We start from the raw sequence: 26,699 nt of genomic DNA, 5'->3' as shown, positions 1-26,699 counted from the left end.
CAGAACATTAGCCTGCTGGATCACTGTGGCCATTTAACTTTTACTTTAATCTCTTTGTAACCTACAACAGGCCAATTATACAAATCAGCCAATGTGTGTGTGTATTTGTTTATTTTTATTCTCCTATTGGATGTCACATTATTTACCACTCCCTGTGTTTAAAATAAAGATGAAGCCTACTCAGCTGCATAATAAATTGTTTATTTTTCCCGTGTAGTAGAATAAACTTTATTGTCCAGAAAGGGCAGGAAAATTGCATGTCTACAAGATAAAAAAAAACATCACATTAACAGAACACAGATCTCTTTGTACAACATTCATTGCATTCATGGTGTACACCACTCTCATACTTAAGTTTACTGTAGTTTGTTGATGACATTAATTGCATTTGGGATAAAAGAACCCTTGGAGATCTTTTTATTTGCCAGGGGTATTCTATAATAATTAATATTATTATAATATTAATATATATATATATATATATATATATATATATATATATATATATATATATATATATATATATATATATGTATATATATATATATATATATATATATATATATATATATATATATATATATATATATATATATATATATATATATATATATATATATATATATATACACATATATATATATACATATACACATATATATATATATATATATATACACATATATATATATATATATATATATATATATATATATATATATATATATATATATATATATATATTGCTCGGGTGTGATAAAATGGCTCAATAGCGAATTCATCAGCTAAAGGGACTTCTAGTATACACAAAGAGTAGAAAAATGGCTTATATTCGCATCACAATATTAATGTAGCCTACCAAAAGTAAACGTATAAGGAGACATTTGAGAATTGTATTGGATTATAATTGTTGGTGCATTGCAGCTAAAGGTGGAGTTCATTTTTTTTAACCACTTTAGGCTACTATTGGGTATCTTAATCAATAATAATACATCATACATTATTTGTTGATTATATATTGTATTGTATTTATTATAATCATTATCTTATTAAACTATATAAGTATAAAAGTATATTTGAATAAATGTTACTTTCCACCACTAAACTTAACAGCTGCAGTGTTTACTGGGAGGATTACCCGTTCACTCGATCGCGGCACTCCCGTCGATGAACAGATGAACACTCCCTGCAGCATATTTGAAATAACAGCGTACTTCCTGTTTTGCACAGATTTAACTGGTAGGTCACAGCGCTGTTGAGGAAGGTCTCTGGCAAAGCGATACTAATTGGCCGGTAGCTCGTGCAAAGTTGCTGCTGCTGCTGCATCACCAGTGTAGGCGTACACTCAAAGTTGAAAAAATAAACAGCTTTCTTTAGATATTTTGTCTTTACGGCATTTTGTCTCATTTACGTTGTTTTCCAGCAGCACTGCGTGGCAACATGGCTGGCAGCCACACTTCGTACGAGGTAGGGCATTGTCATCTCATGGATATATTAAGAGGGTTACTGTAGCTCCACTTCCGCGTTTTGAAAATTACAATGCGCTGTACCTTGTAGGCCATGTTGGTAGACGGCTTTTAAGTGGTCACAATCCAATCCTCATAACTGCATTATATTTTGTGTTCTCACAGCAGTGATTTACACAATGGACAAAGACACTGTGCTAACTCACACCCTGAAGAGAGACGGCATGCCAACACTTCTTGGTGGAGAGCTGCCTGTCAGTGTGATTATCAACAATAAGTACATATCCCCGCTGACTTCTGAAGCTCAGGCAACCGACAGAAATGTAGAAGACGACTTGCCCTCCCTCGATCGTGCAATTCACACCGCTCTGTCTGATGAAATCAGAGCTGTGACACTGGTCGGTCCTGAAGGATCAGGTAAAACCACTGTTTTGGAGAAGCTAGTTGTGGGCTGGGCAAAAGGAGAACACCTTCAAAACTTTTCTTATGTTTTCCATTTCCGGTTCAGGGAGTTAAATTCTTTAACTGGGATGTTTTCTTTGGAGACATTAATGTTACACCATCATGGCCGTGTCCCTTCTGAGTCCATGCCCCAACTTCTGCAGAAGCCTGAAGATGTGTTGTTTGTGTTTGATGATCTGGATCAGTGCAAACACAGCCTGGACCCCTCCGCCCACGCCCTCTGCTCTGACCCGAGCCAGGCAGCGACGGTGTCCTGTTTAGTGGCCAGCTTGCTTCATGGATCGCTGCTGAAAGGAGCTGCCTTTGCGGTGGCAACCAGGCCGACAGGATGTCTGAAGTTTCTGAGTGGCACCCGGGTGGAGGTGTTGGGGTTTCTGAAGCCACAAAGAGAAGCCTACTTTAAGGGATTCTTTACTGACCCGGCTGCTGCCAACAAAGCACACATGCACATGGAAAGGACTTTAGGCTTTTATGATATTTGCACCTCCCCAAGATTTTGTTGGACAGTTTGTTCTGTTTACAAGTCTCTGATGGATGCCGGAGCTAAACTTCCTGAAACGTTAACTCAGCTGTATGTGGACATCCTGGTCCACCTGGTTCAGACGCTCTCGCTGAACGAGGCCTGCAACAGAGAATTGGTGTTCGCCCTCGGCAAGATGGCGTCTCATTGCTCCCTTGATCGGCATTCGAGCTGCACCAAAGAGGAAATGGATTCCTTTGGTTTTCAACGTTTTCTTACCTCAGTTGGTGTTTTCTTGCAAGTAGATGGTGACCAGTTAGACGGCCGTGTCTTCTCCTTCCACTCCCAACTGATGCAGGAGTTCCTCTTGGCCGTGTCTTTCTATTTGGACAGCTCAACGTCTGTGGCGAAGATGTTGGAAAAGCACAAAAGCAGTGCAAAGTTTGTAGATATCTTCTTGTCAGGGCTCTCAGAGCAACTTCAGCGCAGACCGCTGGAGACCCTGCTGGGGGAGCTGAATTCTAATCAGATCATGGATTTCAAATGCTGGTTTAAAAGCAGCTCAGAGGCTATACTTAAGGGATGCTATAAAGACGAGCACCACCGCTGCTTCCATCTGCTTCATCAAGCTCAAAATGAGAGCTTGGTAAAAGAAATCATCACCCCCTCGGCAAGATTAGGCATCCGTTACGGAGACCTGAGCCTTGAGGACTGTGCAGCTCTGAATTATGTTGTCACTTGCCTTGGTGAGATGGAGCAGTTGAATCTGTATCGTACAAGAAATCTGACGGAGGAACAAGCAGGGATGCTGGCTCCAACTATGAGCATATCCCATAAGATAATGTAAAAAATAAATAAAAATCCATACATCTACATCATTCATTTAATGTGTACAGTATGCCGATATATGTGAAATCGCTTTGTTGTGTTCCCCAGCTTGTCGGGCAGTTCCTTGAGTCCTGGCGCTGTCTCTCATCTGGCTTCAGCTCTCAGCAGAGGATTCTCCAAGGAGCTGGATGTCTCTGAAACCTACCTCGGAGATGAGAAGTTCAAAGTTCTCTGCTCTGGACTCAGAGACTGCAAGCTGCACACATTAAAGTAAGATTAAAGCTGAATGCATTCTTTTAAATGTGCTTTTATGTTAATAGACATTTCTCAAATGAAAGTGAATAAGTCATTGATATGTTGCTTTTGATTTAAGACTTGTAGTATGCAACCTGACAGAGGCAATCTGTGGAGATCTGGTGTCTGTCCTGACCTCAGCCACCTCTCAGCTGTGTGTGTTAGACATGAGGGCTAATCAGATTGGGGACCAGGGATTCATAAAACTGTCGAAAGTGCTGCATAGTCCTCTCTGCAAACTACAGGAGCTCCAGTACGTACTTTATATAGGGTAGTACTGTAATACAAGTCTTGTTTTTTGTTAGAGCTGTCAATTTTTATTTTAAAAAAATCTTATTTTATTTATTTAAAAGGCTGCAACGCTGCGAGTTGACTGGGGCATCCATGGAGGCTTTATCAACAGCTTTGTGTTCTGGCCAATCGGAGCTGAGAAAAGTGAACCTGACACAAAATGTGATTGGTGACAGAGGAGTGGAGGCTTTGTGCAAGTCCCTGCAACACCCACTTTGCAAACTGCAGAGCCTCAAGTAAGTCTGTTATGTTCAAAATACCTCACCTCTTAACCTAAATAAATCCAGAATCCGTGTGATAAATCATACTTTTACATTCGTGTTTTTCTGCCATTGGTGACCTTGTGTTTTTATTATTTTAGTATCTTTGATAACGAGTTGACTGGTGCATGCTGTCCTTATTTGATGGAGGCCTTGATGTCGGAGCACTGCTCTCTGTCAGAGCTGGACTTGTCAGTGAATGATTTGGGCCAGGAGGGGGCGCTGCTGCTCTGCCAAGCCCTCAGCAGACCTGGCTGTCAGATAGAAAAGCTTGGGTAGAGTCACATGTATTTACACACGTCTGACTTTTCAGTACCGCCATTCAAATATATTTGATGTATATTCTGCTTCACCCTACAGCTTGAAACGATGTGAGTTAACCCAGTCGGTCTTTAAGGAGCTGAGCTCAGTGCTGAGAAGTGGCACTTCTCAACTGAAGTCCCTGATTGTAGGTATAAATGCAGTAGGAGACCAAGGGGTTAAACATCTTTGGGATGCTGTTGCACATCCGAGCTGTCTGTTGGAGGACCTGGAGTGAGTTGACAAAATGATTTCAAAAAACACTCCTTGTATTATTTTTTTACTACTACATTGCAGTGAGCCCTACACAAAAATCTGCCTCTCTTTTACGGTAGCGTTGAGATGACCGGTTTGACGGACGCCTGCATTATGGACTTGTGTGCTGCTGTAAGAGCCAGTAAGACTTTGAAGAGCCTGGAAATGAGAAACAACACACTGACTAACGCCTCTGTCCCAGCCCTCATCCAGGTCATGCAGGACAGCCACAACATGCAAGAGATAAAGTAAGCCTTATTCACTTCAGTTAATTATAAACTATCTTGAGCCAGTGTACTTTACATGAAGTTTCAAAGCACAAGAAAAAAAATTGGAACTTGCTCCTGACTCTAACTACAACTTTTGTCTCTTTCAGCTTGAAGTACAACGACTTCTGTGAAGAGGTTTTCAACATGTTGAACGAGTGTGATAAAATAAGATACTGAAGATTTCCATCTATTGCACGGCTGACTGCTAGAAGATCACATACAGTGCTTATTATTTTAGCTAAAACAATTAGTGGATTCATTTTTGAATCAACAGAAAAATAACTAAAATAACTATTTTGATTATAGTTTGTCATTTTAAGAAAAATGGCATTGGGGCACATTCACTAATTTCAGTTCCAGTATAAAATGTGAAAATTTATTTAGCTTTTCTTGGTTTACAAGAAATGTGATAAATCCAACATAAGGAAATTGCGATTTCTTTTTTTTTTTCTATTGTGACATTTTCTAGATCAAACGATTAATCACAAAAATAATTGGCAGATTGATCACTAATTAAAATCTTTAGTTGCAGCCCTACCGGCCATTCCTGGCCCAGCAAAATGCTGAAAAATTTATTAATTTAAATTAATTTAAAAGTAGATTACACTATTGCAATGCACTTCCAAAAAAAGTCCATTGAGAGGCTGCTCATCCTTATCCAGAACTCTGCTGCTAGACAGATAATAAAAACAAAGGAGAGAACACATCACTCCAGTCTTAGCTACACTGCATTGGCTCCCTGTATCCTCTAGAATTGATTTTAATGTCCTACTTGTATACAAAACTCTCAGCGTACTACATCACAGGTTCCCTTATGTTCCTTCACAAGCCCTTAGATCACATGTCACAAACTCAATATCAATTTAGGTTCACAATAAATTTTGGCCCACCTATTTGTGCGCTAAACTAAAAAGACGTGAAACTTTTCAAACTGCATTCAAGACTCAAAGCAGAATTTTGGCAGATTTGCTGATGGAGAAATTCCCACAGAACCATAGTTTGCACATTCATGTTTTGAAACAGGTTGTTGTGAGTCAGCATTTTGTAGCCTACTTTTAAAAATGTAATCATTGTTTTGCATGATTTGCTAAATTTTATGATGGCTAAAGATTTATTTTGCTGACATTTTTAGGGCTTTATGTGGACCAAACCGGCTATAGGAGACCTGCAATACTAGTCAAAAATATTTTAAATTTACAGTGAGGGCCTTAATGAAATGGAGTTCAACACCCCTGCCTCAGATCTTCTATTGCTGGTTTTATAGACACTTAGCCTGACAAGCCAGACCCACATCCAGATGTAGGGTCTAGGAACTCACCATTGACGTAGCTTGATCCGAGGGGCGGGATAAACTGTTGTCTTTCAAATTCCCTCTGCACGCAATAGGATAGCGCTACAACCAGGCAGAGCAACAAAGAAGGTAGCGGAGCTAGTTGATGGATTAAACTTTTGCCGTATCCGGTCGGCAAAACTCCGAACACGTCTTCCTTTAAGAATGATTTTTGTGCAGTTCTTTGTTCTTTTATCAAAGAAAAGCTTAACTCCAAGTCTTCCAGAAGTCCGCTGTTCCCAGCAGCAGCATCAATAAGCCCCGCCCACCGACTCTATACACAATGTGATTGGACTGACCAAAATTTGGTTTTTGCAGCTTGAAAGTAAACGGAGAGTGCCTAGACCCCCCCATAGACAGTATATAATGGACCAATAGACCCCGTTGCTCTGGACGGAGACCAGTGAAGGCTATTAGAAGCACTTTTCCGGTGATGGCCAGCTTTACTGCGCAGCCTCCAACTGAGAGAATGTGACGTGAGCAACGTGTCTGAAAGTTGTAAGTCTTCTGGTAGCTGTGCCAAGAGAAATCTCAATCATTTCCAATCTTACAGATACGGAGAGCGTATGTATATGTAAGGAGATAACATAAGCACAGGCTAATTATTGCTAACTAACATTCCAGTTAACATTAGTAATTAAACCTAAACAGCTCATGTAAGTCGAAACTGCCTGCGAGCTTCTCCTGTACTATACGGTAATTCTTCTACTATGCGACAGTAAGTCACTTGGTTATGACACAATCGTTAGCTTATATTTACAAAAACGTCTGCAACGGAGCTATAACGTGAGGTACAAGGTAATGGAGCCTTTTATACATTGTCGTGTTTCTTTGGAACTAAACAACGGACAAATAGTCTTCAGACATTTCTGATGTAAAGTTATTCGCAGTCAAGTGACGTAAAAAAAAAAATGTCGGTCAGCGGAATGCTAACAGGAGTGATGGCCAGTTAGCAACAAAATGGCGCCATAGATGGCTCGACTTCTGAAGCGAAGCTTACCCCCCTTGAACCCCCCCCTGGCTGCCAAATAAATTTGCTGCCACTAGGGGGAGTCTAGATTTCTAGGCTAATAGACACTCAGAACTCCACCAAAATAAAAATTGGAGGTCGCTTTTTTTTTTAAAGCTATGCGCCAAAAATGAGGCAGACCGAGGTTTTTAAATGGCACTTAAAAAGGCCCCCTCTAGCCTTTTTCTAGGACCACTTCTCATAATGTGTGTGCTTTACGTTGAGTCTCACATGCTATTTTTCAAATTATGTTTTTTTGCTTTGCTTTATTAGCTGATCTTTTAAATGGCTTGCTCTCTGCAACGATAACACTTAATGTATTCTTTTTAATTTAATTAGTGCTATTTGAGCTGCATGTAGTGTATGAAAGGTGCTACAGATACAAAAAAGGTTTATCACTAATACTGCTACTCATTATACATTCACCATATGACATAATACAAATCCTATATTCACTATATATGGTACAATGTTTTATTAAGAAATCTTTGTCATGTTTTAGCTTACAACAGTAAGCTATATTTTCAGTAAGGCAGGTATTTGTTTTACAGCTGTAAATATATTACCAATTTCACAGATAAAATGTATTTACATGTAGAGTGTGATGAAAGCAGTGTTGACATGCACTGTTTTAATTACACACACACACACACACACACACACACACACACACACACACACACACACACACACACACACACACACACACACACACACACACACACACACACACACACACACACACACACACACACACACACACACACACACACACACACACACACACAATGTCCAACATGCAGTTCCCCTGTATCAAGTCCACTCGCCAGAGCGTGTCAGAAAATATTTCTGCGTGAACAACAGTTGGATGTCTTTTCAGGAGGTCAAAGTGACAAGGTGGGTCACACAGGCACGCAGCAGTTGAGTAAAAGCCACACTGAAAGTAAACATCCCCTCATGGTACTCAGTGGTCATGAGTTTCTCCATTAAGGTTACCAGTGTGACTGCGGTCCTTTGGTTTTAGGGTCTGACTGGGATTTTTACTGGAACTGGAATAAATCTCCTCGTCCGAACTGCTCTCGATGTCACTGCGGTCGTCTTTTGCCACCTGTACAATGAAACAAACAGTGCGGAAAATAAAAACAAGGCTAAAAGAGTGTAGAGCCATGCTAGCAGCTCGTGAGCATGTTAACATGCCTACAATAACAATGCTAACATCCTGATGCAGGTAATGTTAACCAGTCACCATCTTAGTGTAGCATGTTAGCATAATAATATTTTCTAATTAGCACTAAACAAAATACAGCTGAGGCTGATGGGAATGTCATTAGTTTTACAGGTATATAATTATGAACCAAATATTGGACAAATTAAAATTGACCCAATTATAGTGCGCGATGAAAAGAGACAATTTACCCTAAGGGGAACATGAATGTCTCCACCAAATTAAAGGGATATTTCACCGCTGGAAAGATGACTATGTATTTAAATTGGGTCCTTTATGTAGTAGAAATGTGAAAAATGTTTAGAAATTGGTGCCTTCTAGACAGAGAAAAGCCAGAAAATGTGTTTTTGGTTCATGTGGATGAAAGACAACTCCCAGAATGCACTTGCTTCGCTTCCCTACGAGGCCACTCCCAAGCCATGCCTACCAGTTAGGGCAGTCAAATCAAGTGGGTTTTATTGTCATTTCAACCATACACTGTATATAGTGAAATGAAACAACGTTTCACCGTGGCTCAAGTGTTACGCATTTAAAATCTATAAAAACGACATACGAGACAGGCTACATTTAGTGCACACATATTATAGACAATACATTAAGTGCAATTACTACTTAAAGTCGAGCATTTAAGACCGACAAGGGACAGGACAGACAACAAAAGACAGGGCATAAGTAGACTTGTAACAGAGCACTGATGGTTATAAGTTAGGTTCACCGTGAGTTTACTCGAGTTTACTCCGTCCGCACCTCTGCGTGCGCGTGTGTGTCAGACCTATGCTCTCCGTCAACATGCAGAGAGACGACACATAAGCTTGCGTTTACTCTCAGGTACCAAAATCAGTCACAGTTTGATTTTATGTGAACAGATACTTGGTAGTACCGACTTGATTCGGTCGGTACCGGTAAAAGTACCGGGTTCAGTACCCAACCCTAGTGAGGTCCCACCCCCTATGGGCGGGTTGAAAACCTGCAGAACTAGCTGGCTGTAATCCATAGTCTTGGGCCAAAAATGCCTCCTATGATGCTAAATGACGATTTTTGCGTCATGAGAGGCTTTTTTCCAGACACACAATACAGAGATATCTCGTCTCAGGGGGACATGAGGGAGGGAAGCACTCACAGTTATTTGAAAATACTACTGGGTTTCTACTGATACAAAACTTAATGCTAATCGGTGAAGTATCCCTTTAAAGGGCAATCCACCCAACAGTTGTCAAGACATTTTCCTAAAACACAAAACCTCATGGTGGCACTAGAGAAAATGTCAGGATCACCAAAGTCAGTAATAGTTAGCCTGCTGGGACCATGAATTCCATGGCAATCCAACCAATAGTTGTTGTTTTTGTCGTTTTCAGTCCGGACCAAAGGGGTAGACCAACTCATCGACATTGCCAACCATGAATAAAAACTGTACTACACACAGCAGAGAGCCAGACTAACCTTTCCCTTGAATATGGCTTTGATAGCAATGCGAGCGATGAGGTAGAACCAGATGACGTGAAGAGTCTGCAGCACCAACAGCAAGCCATTGAGCAACCACCAGGCCTGGTATGGCCCAACGATCTCCCAGCTCTCAACCAGGACACTGTAAACAACCCTGCAACAAATACACACAAACAGAGGTTACTGCAGCAAGGGGCGTCGGACTGGGGGGGAAAAGGGGACCGAGTACCGAGGGCCCAAAAAGATGCTAGAATGAATAGCTGTGGATGCGGGGAGGGGCCCAGAATTTTGTGCTATGCCCCTGACTGCAGCTCTCATTATTTTAGTTCATTAAGACACTAATTTAGTGTAGAAATGGCTTCCAATAGTTACACATGTGACAAGTATGCAAAAATATGCAATTTGATATGTAAATAACATCTCATTTGACTCACCAGAAAGGATAGATGACAAGTCGAGTGAAGAAAAAGCTTATGCTGAAGACCACAAACAGGCCATCACATAGCCTCTGGTACTTGGCATAGTTGGCCAGTTTGGCAGCCTTGGGGAATAAATAAGGATTTAATCATTCACAGTATTAAAATATAAAACCATCTCCGGTAATGTTGTCACTTAAATGCTTGTGAAAGATGTTTTTTTTCTTCTTCTTCTGTCAGACAGGTAGTACAATTAGCTTACTTGTTCTACAACATTTCAGTTATAACTTATTGAAATGCTAAGAACATATGTGTTTGTTTTGTCAGACAGGTAGTACAAGTAGCTCAAAGCACAGCAGTATCAGTTTCATGCTCATTTTGCCAGTTGCATTTACCCTACAATGTGTGGCTTTGCTGAACCCACTCAAGTTTGCTTCTTGGAACAAAGAAAGAAAAAAAATAATTAAATCTTCATCACGGAGTCCTTTACCTCGAGGAATATGTCGGATGCATCATGCACACACATGACCAAAGTGCCAACTCTTAGCATGTTGTTGGCATAGGAGAATGTGATGAGGAATATGGTGGCCAGATGGTGGACAAGCATCATGATAAAATCCTGTCATCAGTGAAATTAAGAGATAAGGCAGAAAAAGAGAAAGGGATAAATATGATGTTCAAGCTACCTGCACTGTAAGCTTACAAGTACGTAAAACAGCTGGAGCTAATGAGAACAATTAGATGAAGTTATAGAAGCCGGTCCTTGTAGTAATAATAATAAACACAATATATTTTATTTGTATAGTGCTTTAAAAAGGAAGTACTCAAAGTCACAAGTACATTCATCAAAAGGCTGCCAGTTTAGTCATGACACCAACTGAAAGATGTGTAAATACCAGGATGACATGCTAATGTAAAGGTATAATAGGAAGCATTGTCAATCTGTGTTGCCCTGCAGCATTTCATTATCTTACCTGTTCTGCAACACTACACTGGTGACATTAAATGAAGGGAATTTGAAAAGCTGCCTAAACGGACGCAAAGGGTGTGACGTTTTCAGAGGGGCTATATTAAGATGCAGCATAATACAGTAGTATTAAGTTAAGCGGTTGTTGACTCACCTTACGTTTAATGTCTATGAACTGGGAAAACATCAGAGCCCAATAGAAAGCAAGCTCAGCTGCATAGTGGTTGAACTGTCCAGGACTCAGAGGCTTTTGGGGGAGTGAAACAAAAACACCTTTAACAAATGTGTAGGCTCTTTGGCCTGTCAACAATATGGTGCTGGGCAGCTGAATGAGGATGATTTTGTAGTTAATAAAAAACTATTAACCTGAAAAGGGTAGTTGTACCAACACTGTCTGGTGTCCCACATCCAAGGCGACTGACAGAAACAGATAGAAAGTGCATATGATTAGATCAACAAAAACATAGAGTCGGCTTTCATACCTTTCAATAAAAGGTAAAGCTTTGCAACACTTCAGTATTGTGCAAAAGCAATCAGTATGCCAATTCAACTCACCACCCACAAATGTCGAATGCCATAGATGAAAATCCCCAGGTAAAATGTAAATCGCCACCTGAGATAAAAGAAAAGAGTAGATAGATAGATTTTTATTGATCCCAAAAAATGGGAACTAATGGTGTTGCAGCAGCAAAATATCAGACACACAGCACACATATAGAGTATACATTAAATAATAGGAAACAATATACATAAAATAATTGAATACTACAAGAGCAATATTTAAAATATATACAATTTGGAAATAAAATGTACAATTGAAAACCAGAACAATGTAACTTATTCTTCTTGAAAAACAAGAGTCTACTGTCATGCTAACACCTCAGGGTGGTGTTAATGTTGAGATATTTCACAGAATAAGTTAAAACTTGTTGGTGGCACCAGAGGTAAAGTCAAGGGGTCACCACAGTCATTTGGATTCATCATGAATGTCTGGAATACATTTAATGGCAATGAATGCACACCACACAGTAGTTTAGTAGGAACATACATGCTCTCACAGAACTTTTTCTGCATACTGGGCCTGTCTTGGTTTCGACGGACCCGAAACCATCTCTGTATTTTCCGTTCATCCCAGTCCAGCTGCTTGGAGAGTCCCTCCAGTTGCCTCGTGTCAGGACACTAAAGACGGGACAAATAGAAATGACTTGCATGACATAGTCTCTACTTGTGAAAAACACAATACCAGTAGGTGTGACTGTCACACTGCTTGAATTATTTACTGAACACACCATTATGCCTGGGTTGGGTAGGCCAGTGCAGTAACTTTAGTACTCCAGTGTGCAGAGGAACATTTAAATGGACTACAGCACAAGTATAGGCCTTATGTACCGTTTTGGACTGAAACACCTTCTCCAGGACAGCATTAGGCTGAGCTTGCCGAGGCACTCCCGCCTGAATCTGAAGTATGTGGGCACAGGGTTTGGCCACTAGCCTGTATACACACAGACAGAGGCAAAAAAAAAGAGAGAGAGAGTGGGGGCAGAGAGGGGTACACAGAGATGGTGAGGTATTAAGAGAGACATAGAGACAAGGAGAGAGTCAGAGAGATACACACGTTGTACAGACTTTAGGAACAGGTAAACCATTAGCCAAGATTGGCTAAGGGTTTCCTTGATTGACTTGAACTGTCAAGTTAGCAGTTTGCTCACAAAGTTATGTTTGACTTTAACTTTGAGGGGAGAGAAGTACAATACAGCTTATAAGAGACACAGGCAAGCGTTAGGAGGAATCCTGGGGAATGTAGCACCTAGTCTAAACAGAGCATGATGACCTCTGTCATGTGAGGGTAGACCGGGATGGGAGGGTTCCTTCTAACCACAGCACTGATGTGTGTCACAAGACCATCTGAGTTGACCAGTGTTAATGTTCAAACTAAAAATTGTATTACAATCTCACAACACACCACTTGTCTGTAATAGTTTTCCCAACATGGAAAAAGACTGAATGAATAGGAGGTACAGACTGGGCTTTAGGCATGCCCTTTCATTGGTGATTTTACTCCAAAGGGCCACATGCATAACCCCTAATTTAGCTGAACTTTGCTGTAAAACATTTTGACTTTCTGTGCTACAAAGTTTGGACTGAGGAATATTGAGATGTACAGCACAGACCGGTTTCAAAAGCCCCCAACCCAGGCTCAGTTTCCAGGGATCACAAAAGGAATTAAATTGCTTGATAGTTGTGTGCCATTTATTTTGAGTTTTTTTTAAACCTATCCTTGGAAAACTATCTTGCTGAGCAAGGTAAACGTGTTTCAAGCCAGTGTAATATGTTCATGTGTCATCACCTCAAAGGAATGATACTATAAGAGGCTAAAGCAAAATCAACAAGGAGAAGAATAGCCTACTTAGGCTGTTACATGGAGAGGCACAAACTGAAACATATATAAGGTCTTTTTTTTTTTAAAAAGAGGTTTGCCCATTTTCAAAACAACTGCGTTGTGATAGCAACAGCTCAGGATTTGTGTTAAAGCATATAGAGAGTTGGTTCTCCTTATTTCCCTGATAATTTGCGTGTATACAAAATGATTCATATGTTAAGATTCTTGCAATGAGTTTGGTATCTGTTGTTTTTTTGTTTTCCTCCCCTTTATGAGCAAAAGTTGTCACATAGGCTGAAAACCGTGCACTCGCACAGAGCACGCACTCAAATGAAGAACATCACTAAAAAATAACAGCAAACAAGGACAGGGGTATAGTTTACCTTTCAAAAAGCAATCTTAGTAGAAAAACTACGACAGCCAGAGGAAGGGCGTATAGTATATGTCTTATTCGGGGATACTCCGCACCAGTTGGTGGTCGCTCCAGGTCCGCCCATGTAACATTTTCGGGAAGCCAAAACCTCTCACTCCAAATCCAGTCTGAGATAGAGGAAGTCATCGGGGAGCAGAAAAATAGTCGCGGTCAACAGTAACGTTACAAGGTAAACCAAAAATAGTGGAAATTACTTGTCGAACATCTGGTGGCTTAGGTTAACTAGCTCAAAACCTTTGCAGTGATGTTTCCACCTCCCTCTGGCTGTTACACTATGAGAGTATCACTTCTGGTTTACTTTTGAGTACGGACCGCTAGCTTGACACGTAAGTCGAACGGCAACGCCCACCTCTGATTGGGCAACTTTCAATGAGGTTTTCCACTTGAATGATGCACACGCTGTTTGTTTCATAGGTTGTGGCCTTTCAGACTTTCAACATTACATTGGACCTGAAAAGTTGGAGTATGTTGGGGATTTAAAGTCCGCTAACTATCATTAGCTTATATCAACTGAAACCTAGCCAATTTGCAATTAACGTCATAATTAGTTAGCTAACGTTATAGCCAATTAAAGCTAACGTTACCCTAACCATATTTTTGAGTTGTTTGGCGGTAGGCTAATTAACGACAGATGAGATAGCTAGCGGGTACTTGTTGACGTCTTCAGCCGCATTTAACTCTGTAACTTAATATTAAGTAGTCCTACATTTTAAGACAATTCGGGTAAAAAGCGAAACTAGCTATCAGCTGCATCCAGTAAAATCAAGCCACTTTTTTATGTGAAGAACCACTCAACTGACACAAATTAGACCATGGACCCCCATCTGATAGGATTTTTACTTTTAGTTGTTTTATTATGGAAAGTTTAAACAAAGGAAAAAGGATACAACCAGTTGCAAGTTTACAGTAAGGTTCACCTAGCTAAAACTAATCTAATCAAGAGCCTTGCAATAAAACCAAGACTTTATTAAGGTTATAATCATCTAAGATTATCATAAAGTTAAATCAACATCTCTCTAAAACAGTTTCAATAGAACCTGAACATTATAACCTTCATGAAGGCAGGATTAATTATAAGACTGTTGCATTAGACTGCATTGGTTTTAGTTAGGGGTACCCTAATAAACTGGCAACTGCTGAGTGTAGATCTCTTGTACTTCCATTCAAGACGACTACTGGGTGTCTTATGATAGGATCTATTCAACAACATCAAGACAGGTTTAGAGCTAAGACAACAAGCTGGTTTTATTGCATTTGGTATGAGTCCAGGGTGCTATTAACTGTGGTGAGAGCATAGGACAACATCTTTTGGAATTTGGCATATGTGGCTCTTGTGTGACCAGAAGGCAGTAAATACTTTAGATCATATTGATTCTATGGCCTACCATACATTTTAGTCATAAAGTACTTTTGCTGCAGAGCTATATTTCAACAAAGTTGGGTGGATCTTCCACCTATAAAACTGGATTATGTGGATTTACCCTTCACTTGGCTCTGTAGAGAAAACATATTTATTGTTCTTTAAGAGTCCCCTTAACTGAAGATAGACTATTTAGGGTTCTCTAGGGTAACATAACACCCTTGTGGGATGCAAAGATTCAGTTTTTAAAAGAAAGTAAAAGGTTGTAATGGTTGATTATTGACTGAAAATATGTCAATGATTTGCAGCTTTATATCACAAACCTTTCCTTTTATTACGAGCTTGCCCAATCAATCAACTATGAGGTCACACAGCAAAATTCAAACTCATTAAGAGACCTGTTTTTTTTTTTTTTTTTTTTTACCAAATTGATAGGATCTTACGTTTCACTCTGTGAGTCCCAAGATAACCCCTTATGCCTATGGTTTTTAGGGCCAAAATCAGCCACTGTCGTGTCCAACAATTGATTATCTCCTTAAATGTATGGTTTATGTGTAGCTGCAAGCAAATAGCTGCAAACTGTAGAGGTAGCTTCTTAGTTTCCTCATTAAACTAGTAGGTTATTAGTGTTGTGGACTTGTAATGTACTGTCAGCTGTATTTAAACTTTTGCAGCTAGCTGGATGACGATCTATAGCGCATGGTCTGAAATGCACCCAACTCCACTTTTGCTGGTTAAATGTAGCATAATCTGGGTGCAAAGTAGGGCATAAGGGGCAAAGGTTTGTAGTTATTTTTGTTTCTTTATAATGCAATCAAAAATAAAAAGTTTGAGAGCATATTTCTCTCACTGCAATCAAAAAACAATCAAGTTTTGCTTGTGAGTGAAAAAGTTTAGGTTGTGAGTGAAAAGGGGCTGCCTGTGAGTGAAATGTTTAGCCTACCAGAGCTGCAGCCATGTATCTATTGGCTGCAATGCTTGAATATGGGTGTGGCCATGCCCAGTCAAACCCACCAATAGAAACCCTTATCTAAGCCATCTAAGACATTTAGACTCATAACTTTTAGACTCAAAATCTTTTGACTTGCAAGCAAAACTTTTCACTCACAAACAAAACTTTTTCTCTCGCAAGCAAAACTTTTTTGTGATGCAAAAAAGACAGGTTTTTGATTGCAGCGAGAGAAATATGCTCTTAAATCTTTTGTTTTGCTTGTGTTCTAAAGAAAAAAAAATAACCATACAAAATGGTTGTATTTAGTCTCTTTAGGTGTGTCATGCCCTAAGTATGCACTGACCCTGCAAAACAATTGACATGAGAGATGTGGTCATACTTGCACCGTTGAGCCTGTGGCATTAGTATTACAATGATAATGCATAATATCACATTCAATGATATGGAATTGTACAGCGTTAAATAAGAAGGTGAACTGAAGTTAGCCTACAACAGTACATCTTTTTTTCACAGGATTCAGACTCACTGAAACTCAAGTTAGCATGCTTGTGTATGATGAAATGACTTAAGTTAAAAAATCTTAAACTAAATAATGTGAATGTCCTCCAACCATGACCCCCTCCTGCATCACACTGTCTGTGTGTGGACTTCATACATTATTCAAGGTTTTGCTTTCTTTTATTTTGATTTCACCTCAGCCTCACAAACATTTCAAAGCATGCTGAAGAGCCTATACTGATGTGTTTTATAGGCCAATACACTACAAATTAGCTAAACAATACACAGTTTGTCCCTGTAGTCACAGCACAACTTCACCCTTCAGGAAGACAAGTAGATCTAACCCTAAAAATCGGTGACCTACAAGGAAAATAAAGGAGGACACACTGGCCTTGTTTATTCTGTGTCATCCTGTAGATTTTCACATCAGTACCAACTGGTCAGAGAGCAGCTCGGCTCTCTGAACAAAACCTCTCTGTCAGTATGCAGCTGCAGCTTCCGACATGCCCTTCTCCGATGCATGACCTAGTGTGGAAGGGCTGGGGTACTTCAGCCACAAAATAGGGGGGTCATGTTTTTGAGGACATCCATCTGACTTACCTCTAGCATAGATTTGTAACCACACTTGAGGTATTTGTTCACTTATTTCAACCATTTCTTTATCCTCACTGGCTTCAGTCCAACAATAGCAATGAGGTGTGGTACACATTGATCAGTCATCTCCTTGGTGTACCCCCCCCCTCTCCTGACTGCTTGGACTGGTCCATTTTGCATCTGAAAAAATCTGATAGTTGGAGAAGAGTTCTTCATGCCAGGGACTGTTGTAGCCTCAGCACACAGAGTACTGTAGCTCCTGGATCACCTAAGGTAATATTTCCTGCTATGTTTTCTTCTTAACCTTATTAGTACTAATGCTGTGACCTATTCCTCCAAGGGTATTTTTCAAAAGTACTTATGTGTTCATAGATGAGCATGCATTTTTTTCTGTTTACCTTTTAAAATAATAATCAAATCCTTGCCCAAAACAACAACAACCATAGTCTTAATAATCCAGTTAAAATATTTTAAATGTATCCCATTTGTCAACACTGCCTTTTAATTAAGTGAAATATCTATTTGTTTGTTGACATGATATGTATTATATATATATATATATTTTCTTTTTTCTTTTTTTTTTTTTTTTTTTTACAGATAAGCAAATGGATGAGAAAGAGCTGAGTGATCCCCTGAATAACGTATCGCTCATTAAAGGTAACCAAGCTGTATTCTTTTGTGAATGACTTGGCTGTTTTGCTGGTCAAATGGCTCTTACCTGACACAGCATATCATATCATAACTGACGATGTGAAGAGAGAAAAAAGCCTGAGTCACAGTTAAGAAGAGTGTCTGTGCCTATAAGGGCAGTTGGTTGGCTTTAGAGCTTAGAGTGCTGTAGATGGCCTTGTTTTAAAGGCTGATTTCTCTGGTGTCAACAGCTTATTAGAACATGGAGCCTCTTTGCACATAGTGTGTTAGTGCCATTTAGAGTGACCTAATAAAAGAGATTGCAATACCAAGAACATAAAAATCAACGGGGACCTTCATGAGAAAATGTGCAAGCTATTAGTGAGCGAATCAGTTTTGCATGATGAATGAATTTGTAATGCTACACTGCACAGTATGTAGGCAGTACAAAGCAAACAGTGTCCTCACGACAACAGCATCTCAGTCTTCTCAAAATGATAAGGATATTTCTCATTTCTGTAGTAAGTAAAGTAATATTGCTCCTGGCAGTTTAATCAGCAGGTTTATGGAGACTCGCTGAATACTGTAGACATTTAGTAGCAAGCGGTGCTAACCCTGCGATTCCATTTAAGAGCGCTGTCACATTCGTTGAGAAGGAAACCGACAGAGGGGAAAGATAGACCATGATGGCTTTAGCCTTCAGCACTTGAGCTAAAAAAAGACTTTCTCCTACATTATTTCCCCTGTCGTCACTTGAGGCAGTGTGATGCTCAATATCCCCTAACTAGTCAGAGAGGTATTTTTACACACAGGCTAATCCCATTATTTGTCAGGTGTCACTCTGTGACACTAAGACATAATGGCCATAATAACTAATGTTACTAAAGACAACATGTTGGACACCCTTATCGGAAATGCTCTCTTCTCTCGTGCTCTCCAGACAACATTCATCTTTCACACAAACCCCATGTATAGGAAGCCCACTCACATTCTGACTCTCCCTCATACATATGCATGCATGAGAGAACACACAACCTCATACACACATGCTGGACAGAGCACTGCCTGCCCATCCTTTGTCTGGCATGCAGCACGGTGGTCATGTGCCTGAGTCAGAGGGTGCCACCAGCCTCCAGCAGTCGCTTCATACCCTTTCATTTTATATATTTATTGTATCAATGCATTTGGTAGCACTATTAACAATTAACATGTGTGTATTTGACTATTTGTACAGTATGTTTAAGCAGCCGTGCCTGCCAGACACAATGAAATCACGACAAATGCAGCATTTCAAGGCAGCCTCAGTCCACTAATGTGTCCATTTATGGTGCACATGCTTGACCTGTCCTGACTCTTGTTTTTGCCTCTGCCAAATGTTGGGTCTGAGATGAGGTCATCTCTTTTCCTAGCCATGGTAGATTAGGGGATCAAGATATTCACTGGGAATTGCAAACCCCAACTATTTGTGGAGCTTGTTTCCACCTCTAGGAAACACAACAGACCCTTGACAACGTTGGCTAGTCCATTCCCTTTGTGTATTGTTTACAGTCTTATTCTGTTAACAAGCAATGTAGATGTGCCAGAGAGTTGTTTGTTGCCCGGTTAATGGACAATTTGGAATGATAGCTTGGATTAAAAAAAATGCAGATGATGCAGTTGTGTCTATTTCTGGGTTAGCAATTAATTTATGTAATAGTCCCATTTTAATATCTTGGGAAATCAGTAGTACGTGAGCCCTGGTTAAATATTTGGGACTGAAGCAGAATTAATATGGTGGAACTTTTGAGTTATCCTTCTATTTTTATAGAAGTGAATTGCCATCATTACTGCCTAATGTATCATCAGGGTTTAAACTTAGATAACGGAAGATAAGAAGCGCTACCCTTACAGCTAGATACTTTCATGTTAGGAGAAACGATTTTCTAATCTGGATAATAATTCTGTTCTGTATTTCATTATCAGATGATCTGACCAGGTCAAATATGGGGTCCTCTGGAGACTCCGAGAAAATGATCCAGCACTTGAATGATGAACTTCGAGAAGCCCAGGAGCTAGCTAATACTGAGAAACACAAATGCATGGAGCTACAAGGTAAAAATGCTAATCTTTGATGTTAGATACGTACACAATTTACTTACAGTAATAATACATGTAATCATATTTTGTAGGTATCCTGCAGGAAGAGAGAAAAGAAAATAAGCAACAAGCTGATGAATCTGCAAAACAGATCAAACATCTTCAAGGTACATCTTTGCGTTTGTGGACTGAAACGTTTTGTCGATCTAAAAATTTCAACATTACTAATCTAAACGCTGAACATGGTCCGGACAGGCCAGCTGCGGCAGCTCCAAGATGAAGCGGGCATTCTCAGAGAGCAGATAGATGTCTCTTCCAGTTCACATGACGAGCTACTAAGTGCACGTGACGAGGTGAAGGCGTTGAAACGTGCCCTGGAGGCAGCCACTGCTGAGCGGGACCATGACGTTGCCACTATCCAGACCAACCTGGCAGCTGTCTCGAAGGACCTGGAAAAATGGCGTCAGACTGCCAACAAATATGAGCGTGAGATTGACAATCTACAGCGTGACCTTCAACAACAGAGCAAGCAGTGGCAGAAAACTGCAGAAATACAAGGTACCACATTGTAAAAAAATATGATGTTAATAGCCAGTAAACAAGAAACTGTATGTATCTGATACAGTAATGACATATGGCTCTTTTGTTACAAGTATGAAGAGACTTAAATGTACACTAGTCTGTCCAAGCACACAGAAAATATTTTTGCTATGAATTCCCTAACTTAATCTGTGAGCTAATAAAGAAATGCTGCTCAAAGAATCTTAGAAAAAAACTTTTTTTATTGTCACAGCCAGTGAGCTGCAGTCAATGCAGGCGGAGTGTAATGGCCTTCAGAAGGAGTGTTCGGTCCTGCGAGCTGAAAAACAAGACACCCTAAATAAGCACCAGAAGGAAAGGAGTGGTCTGCAAAATGAGTGTGCTTCCCTCAGGGCTGAGAAGGAGGAACTCCTCAAGGCTCACCAGAAAGACAAGGGCAACCTGCAGAGTGACTGTGCAGCTCTGCGCTCTGAGAAAGAGGCAATGCTGCAGAGACAGCAGCAGCTGGAGAAGGACCTCGCCAGGTCAGTACACTGAGCTACATCACCAAGGGCTCAGCTTCACCCCCACTGTTGTGCTTCCTCTGTCTTATTTGCATGTCTCTGCTCCAACATGTTTTGCTACACAGTATACCACACACTTCTCTTTGTAATCCTTCACCCATTGAACTTAGTGTTTTTTTGTTTCTGGTAGTTCGCGTGCTCAGAATGCTGAGCTGAGCAACAGCCTCAAAGCCCTAGAGGGATCCCAGCAGGAGTTGGAGAAGAGGCTGGCAGCCCTGCAGCTCCAGCACCAGCAGGATAGCACCAAGCTGCAAACCCAACTGGATGAAGCTGACAGCCACAGCAAGGCTCTGCAGAGAGAGGTTTGTTCTCTAAACTAAAAAGACCAGCAGATCAACTAAGTGGCAACCATACTTCTACGCTCAAACCTGACAGTTACACCTTGTTGCCATTCAGTTCGTTTTCCATCCTGCGACTGATGTAACAGAGATAGTTCCATTGTAACCAGTGCAGCTGTCTACATTGGCTGCTCTGGTTACTGCCCCAAGTGTCCAAAGGCTTTAAGTCTATTTATTGTCCACTTATACAACAAGTAAATGATTGTGTATTGATTTGTGAGATATGTCAAAACCGTCCCAATAGCACAGCAGCACCGTGGCAGAATAGATCCACCGTGAATACTGTCAGGAGGTCTGCAGCTGCTGCTGACGTGCTGCTTTACACAGCCAATGTTTACTAGGTGTTACAGAATTTATGAAATTTCCTACATGCACACTCAACAAGGGGTAGAAGTTCTCACAAATAAAATGACAATGTAATGACACACAGAACCATAAAATGAAATGAAAAACAACATCAAGAATCCAGTATGCATAACCAGTATGTTTTGATACTATGGCATCCCTCCAAGTTCATCCCGCTTCATGTTTTGAAGTAAGGATTTTATGTTCACACGAAATCTACCAAATCTAAATATGTCACTATTTGGTCTATACAATAGTAACACTATATGGTTATTATATAGGAGATATCTACCAAATCTGGCATACCAAATCTTTCTTGCTTGACCGGAGCTTTGACTGTAGTACGTAGTCACTGAACTGAACCACGTCTTAACATACAGTCTATGATTTGAACGTTAAGTTTAGCTCAACCAAAGAGGTTATAATAAACCCAGAATTTAACGGATCTTTTCAGAAAGTGATTCAGTTCAGTTCGTTCACCCAAGGGATTCATTCTTTTGAATGACTCATTTGCGAATGACACAACACCACTAGACCACTTAAATAACAATTTGCTGAAAGGTTATTATGGAATTTTGCCCAATGACGACACAAAAATTACTGCCCACCACAGCTTTAATAGCTACCTCTAAAGCCTTGTAGAAACTACTACTACTGGGTCTAATGTTAAAGTGACAGTGAAACTCCAAGCTTCTTTCTCCAAACAAAAGGTTGTAACATGTAAAGTATCCTCCAGTCTGAACAGCCCTCAAGTTGCTTGCTGTTGGCAGTGGCACACTGCTGGATGTTCCCATTCAGGTTTAGCAGGCTGGATGGGAATGCGTCTACCACTGCTGTGACACTCAGACAGGAGGGACACTGTTGAATAGCAGAAAGCAGAGATGAAGTCATCCAATGTGGTGTGGCTCTTTTGGTCACTGCATGAAATTGGAAACTGATTGCTCTCACAGTGGCCTTTGCTTTGTCCCATAAAGCCCTTAGAGAACAAAGCATGTGAGAAACTGTCCCCAACCAAAATTAATCACTGATACTCCCATCAACAACCTTTGGCCCCAGCATGCTCCCTTATTAGCCAAATGTATCCTGAACATATATTTAAGTGAAAGTCATTTATCTTGTGATTAAGTTAAAAAATAATGATTTGTTTTATGCAGTATGAGGAGGCTAAGACGGAGCTGTCAGACCTAAAGGACAAATATGAGAAGACTGAGCAGGAAAAGCAGTTGCTTACAGATGAGTTTGAGGAGTGCAAAGCCAACATGAAGGAATTACAGGAGAAAGGGACAAAGGTGAGTGCTGTTCTATCGTACACTAACAAAATCATATATAATTGTTTGACAAATAATATATTGAGAGGTATATACATAAAGTGTAGAAATAATGATCTGCCATTAAGTTAAAAAGCAGACCCATAGCTTTGGATAAGAATTAAACATCTTCAGTTGTTTTGGTTTTAGAAGCATGAGCTTTGCTTCAGACTTTAGCAACATTTGTTTTATTTCGTGAAATATCTCCAGGCATAACAAGAATCTTTTTTAAGATTCACAATATATATATATATATATATTTGTTTTTATCTACGCAGCGCACCTTCTCCCCTGTACTCATCCGCTGTTACTGTTGCTGTTAGACATTGACAGCCGTGTATGACTATGATTTGTGTAAACACCAATTACAAACACAGACTACTGACTGAGAGGTTTATTAATAAGGCTACGCCCAACTAAATTATGTCCCATTGCAGTTGATTACTGTAATATCCCTTCCCTTCTGTAGACATCCCTATTGCTGCCTGTTCAAGCCATAGTCATCGGCCTTATCCTGGCTTTGCTGTATTGGTGCTTCGGCGCATTGTGGTAGTAAGGTACACATTACTCCTGTCAAATCGGCCTACATCTTTCATTCTCATCAGTGTCTTTTAGATCATTGCATGACTTAATCAGATTTTCCTCATTCCCAGAATGCCTTCCTCGGGGGAAACTCCAAAAATCAGTCGTCTCAGAAACTCTAACCTCTCTTATCATACAGTTCCAACATCTGACATCTTGTTTGTCTTGTCTGGATGGCTAATGCTTAACAAGTGTTTCTCTTAGTTGGTTTGGATGGGCTTATCTTTATCTGAAAGAGCTGTTTTTAACTCGCCTTCTCTGTATACTGCATTGGCTTCATCTGCAAGCTCCTTCTGTCAAAGCTTTGGCAATCCTATATGATGATGAGCGGTTTCATGTGGTGATGCTCATATTTCCATTTCTGTGTCACCGCTTGTTTCAGAAACCATGGGTAATCTGGGGGCCTGTGGCTGCTGTGGTTCTAACAGCTGTGACTGCTGCCGTGCTCTTCAGGACCTGAGTGCAACATGCTCACACACACACACACACACACACACACACACACACACACACACATACACAGACACACGCAGGTGTGAATCCATATTTGTCATCAGCTTCTTCTGTTCTGAAATTGAAAAACTTGCCCCCTTATCATATCTGCACTATTAATTAGGAGGGCTCCTACTTAACACTGTTTAATTTTTAAGATACTCTATTTTAGATGACAGAATCGTTAATAAAAGAATGTCAGTTTTGTGTGCAAATGAGTAAGTTTGTTTGTATTATTACTTAAAGGAAACCTAGTTGGGTCGTTTTTTTGTTTACTATCATGACTTATAGGAGTATCCATTAATGAATGTAAAGATATGCTGCACACTTAATTAGTAAAAAGAAATATAATGATGATGACGATATTTTAGATTGAGATAGATGAAGTGTGAACTTACCTAATGTAACACATCTCTGTAACTGTCAGAATAATAAATTTTGTCACAGTAATGCAGCCCCTAATTGAGTGCATGATGACTGCCCTAGATACATAACAATATCACTGCTAAGATAGTATATCTTATCAATATCAATGCAAAAATTATGGGATATTTCAGAGATTTCATTTATGATGACAGCCACAATTGAAATATGTAAAGTTGTATAGTAAGTAGTCAACTCCTACGTGACTGCTTGCCTCTGCTCTCCATTTAAGATACAGTTTCTATAGACCATGAAGTTTCTGCCCCAGCTACTGTTCATCATATTACTTTATCAGCCACTCTGATTTAGTATTGCACAGCATTGTTGTGCCAATTAAAACACATACAAGGTTAAGTTAGGTACAACAGACATTTTATTGATGATTGCAATCAACTGCAGACTGTACATCACTAGTTTACCAAAGGGAATTCAGCAGTATATAACACAACACAATATCATTTAAATGCATGCTAATTATTATATTGTATCCCACCCTACCAGTAGCCACCACAAGAAGCTGGTATACTTCAAATATCTTTTTTTTTTTTTTTTAAGATCAATTTTGTATTTTTTCATTTTAAACATCAGAACAGACAAATACACTTGAACAGGAACAACCACCCTCTCCCACCCCCCACTCCGCGGTCTCGAGGAAAAGAAAGAAAAAACAAAACAAATAAACAAAAACAAAAATCACACCTTGCCTAGTCGCCCTCCTCTACTTCTTGTGATGCTGAGGTCATTAGGACTGATACCTTTCCATAGGTCATTTGACTCTGTTAATCCTTGCTGTAGAGAGCTCAAGCATAACTATGTCCAGGAAGTACGCCAACCACTGTTTTATACAAAGTGAATGAGGGGGGGGAGCCAGCATTGAGCTATCATTTTCTTGGTCGCGGTTGAGTCGGCTAACCAAACTTTCTTTTATCTCCCAAGCAGATGAAATTTAGAGTTATCATTAAGTAACAAAACAATTGGGTCAGTAGGAATTCAACATCCTATCACATCAGATATTATTGATACATTGTTTTATTCCAGAACTCATGCACCTGTTCACACTCTCAGACCATGTGCAAGAAAGTTCCAGTTTGTTCAGGTTGACAGAACGTGCAATAGGGAGTAGGAATGCCTTTAGAGATGTATCTCTTCTGAGGAGTCCAATATGTCTTATGGCATATGTTGAAGTGGATCTGTTGATCAAATAGCATGTTTTTACAACACTTAAAAACCCAAAACAGAATTTACTCGTGGTTGTGTATTTGCATGCAATATGATTATGCCTCAAATTCTAACAGTGAATATATATCTTTTAAGTTGCTTTATGGTGGTTTGCTCAGTTTCTTGTAAATAAGTACAAAATATATGTATTTTAAAGAGATGGAAAGATAAGAGTTTCTTGTGTTTTAAGTTTATAAATAACTGCTCTAAAATGTGACCTCAATTAAAGATCTTAACCTCATAATTGAACCTTTTTAGTCATTACACAAGCAGGCAGTTACTGAAGCAACCAAGTTTTATGAAGATGACTTTAGACCGACCCCCTGCTACTGTAGGTTTTATTTATTCTGATCTCCATCATTGCAACCTTGTAGAGGAACACTGGGTGCTTACCATACATCTGAGGTAAGCTGTTCTTGTGTGTTTATTTAGGGTAGGGGAAGAGAACTGTATTTGCAGAAAATGTTTGCTTCTACCCTCCAGCAAAATAATTTGTTCAGTTAGATCTTATCCCATATTTACTGTTTTGAACCCTTCTAATGGCTCCCAGATGGCATTCAAAGAACCTGGTTGATGCTGACTGCAGGGAGCGTTTTCCTCTGAGAGGAAGGTTTTCTCAGGTGAGCACAGCTATAGCGTCAGCCAGCCAACAATCCACCGTGGAAACTGAGCATAACAACAGCATACACAGTG

General features: G+C 39.9%; 3 protein-coding genes across 7 annotated transcripts; 2 read left to right on the top strand and 1 right to left on the bottom strand.

Annotated features, from left to right (window-relative positions):
* Positions 1-1,130: 1,130 nt before the first annotated feature.
* Positions 1,131-5,063, top strand: si:ch73-233m11.2 (NACHT, LRR and PYD domains-containing protein 12). 3 transcript variants are annotated; one of them, XM_028583040.1, is made up of 10 exons: positions 1,131-1,333; positions 1,427-1,467; positions 1,632-3,231; positions 3,325-3,486; positions 3,590-3,763; positions 3,864-4,037; positions 4,163-4,336; positions 4,422-4,595; positions 4,697-4,864; positions 4,993-5,063. In XM_028583040.1, the coding sequence occupies exons 3-10, from the start codon at positions 1,646-1,648 to the stop codon at positions 5,060-5,062; spliced, it is 2,682 nt and encodes an 893-aa protein (XP_028438841.1). In that variant the 5' UTR covers positions 1,131-1,333; positions 1,427-1,467; positions 1,632-1,645; the 3' UTR covers position 5,063. The 3 variants fall into 3 exon arrangements, with proteins under 3 accessions (XP_028438841.1, XP_028438842.1, XP_028438843.1); XM_028583041.1 differs by having other exon boundaries at positions 1,153-1,239; XM_028583042.1 differs by lacking the exons at positions 1,131-1,333; positions 1,427-1,467 and having other exon boundaries at positions 1,796-1,883; positions 1,975-3,231.
* Positions 5,064-7,942: 2,879 nt separating this feature from the next.
* On the bottom strand, positions 7,943-14,537 carry LOC114558757 (ceramide synthase 5). The gene is made up of 10 exons (XM_028582975.1): positions 14,039-14,537; positions 12,665-12,767; positions 12,324-12,454; positions 11,831-11,888; positions 11,642-11,692; positions 11,430-11,522; positions 10,799-10,927; positions 10,327-10,433; positions 9,890-10,046; positions 7,943-8,332 (listed from the first exon to the last, which is right to left on the bottom strand). Exons 1-10 carry the CDS (start codon positions 14,212-14,214, stop codon positions 8,189-8,191), a joined length of 1,149 nt encoding a protein of 382 aa, XP_028438776.1. The 5' UTR covers positions 14,215-14,537; the 3' UTR covers positions 7,943-8,188.
* On the top strand, positions 14,106-24,827 carry slmapb (sarcolemma associated protein b). 3 transcript variants are annotated; one of them, XM_028582973.1, is made up of 12 exons: positions 14,106-14,257; positions 14,331-14,414; positions 17,577-17,765; positions 18,090-18,149; positions 20,085-20,213; positions 20,291-20,365; positions 20,454-20,756; positions 20,992-21,262; positions 21,432-21,603; positions 23,139-23,273; positions 23,761-23,848; positions 24,256-24,340. In XM_028582973.1, the coding sequence occupies exons 4-11, from the start codon at positions 18,098-18,100 to the stop codon at positions 23,842-23,844; spliced, it is 1,221 nt and encodes a 406-aa protein (XP_028438774.1). In that variant the 5' UTR covers positions 14,106-14,257; positions 14,331-14,414; positions 17,577-17,765; positions 18,090-18,097; the 3' UTR covers positions 23,845-23,848; positions 24,256-24,340. The 3 variants fall into 3 exon arrangements, with proteins under 3 accessions (XP_028438774.1, XP_028438773.1, XP_028438775.1); XM_028582972.1 differs by lacking the exon at positions 14,331-14,414; XM_028582974.1 differs by lacking the exons at positions 14,331-14,414; positions 23,761-23,848 and having other exon boundaries at positions 24,256-24,827.
* The last annotated feature ends 1,872 nt before the right edge of the window (positions 24,828-26,699 follow it).

This window comes from Perca flavescens, chromosome 7 (genome assembly GCF_004354835.1).
Source record: "Perca flavescens isolate YP-PL-M2 chromosome 7, PFLA_1.0, whole genome shotgun sequence".
Taxonomy (NCBI): domain Eukaryota; kingdom Metazoa; phylum Chordata; class Actinopteri; order Perciformes; family Percidae; genus Perca; species Perca flavescens.
This window is presented reverse-complemented; position numbering and strand designations above follow the sequence as displayed.

Excerpts from the sequence above, each read along its gene's own strand:
- si:ch73-233m11.2 (XM_028583040.1), top strand. The coding sequence starts at position 1,646 with ATGGACAAAGACACTGTGCTAACTCACACCCTGAAGAGAGACGGCATG. Across the intron at positions 4,337-4,421 it reads TGTCAGATAGAAAAGCTTGG|CTTGAAACGATGTGAGTTAA; the intron begins GTAGAGTCACAT and ends TTCACCCTACAG. Across the intron at positions 4,596-4,696 it reads TGTCTGTTGGAGGACCTGGA|CGTTGAGATGACCGGTTTGA; the intron begins GTGAGTTGACAA and ends CTTTTACGGTAG.
- LOC114558757 (XM_028582975.1), bottom strand. The coding sequence starts at position 14,214 with ATGACTTCCTCTATCTCAGACTGGATTTGGAGTGAGAGGTTTTGGCTT. Across the intron at positions 11,889-12,323 it reads AAAAAGTTCTGTGAGAGCAT|GTGGCGATTTACATTTTACC; the intron begins GTATGTTCCTAC and ends CTTTTATCTCAG. Across the intron at positions 10,434-10,798 it reads CATCCGACATATTCCTCGAG|GCTGCCAAACTGGCCAACTA; the intron begins GTAAAGGACTCC and ends TTATTCCCCAAG.
- slmapb (XM_028582972.1), top strand. The coding sequence starts at position 18,098 with ATGGATGAGAAAGAGCTGAGTGATCCCCTGAATAACGTATCGCTCATT. Across the intron at positions 18,150-20,084 it reads TAACGTATCGCTCATTAAAG|ATGATCTGACCAGGTCAAAT; the intron begins GTAACCAAGCTG and ends TTTCATTATCAG. Across the intron at positions 21,263-21,431 it reads CTGGAGAAGGACCTCGCCAG|TTCGCGTGCTCAGAATGCTG; the intron begins GTCAGTACACTG and ends TGTTTCTGGTAG.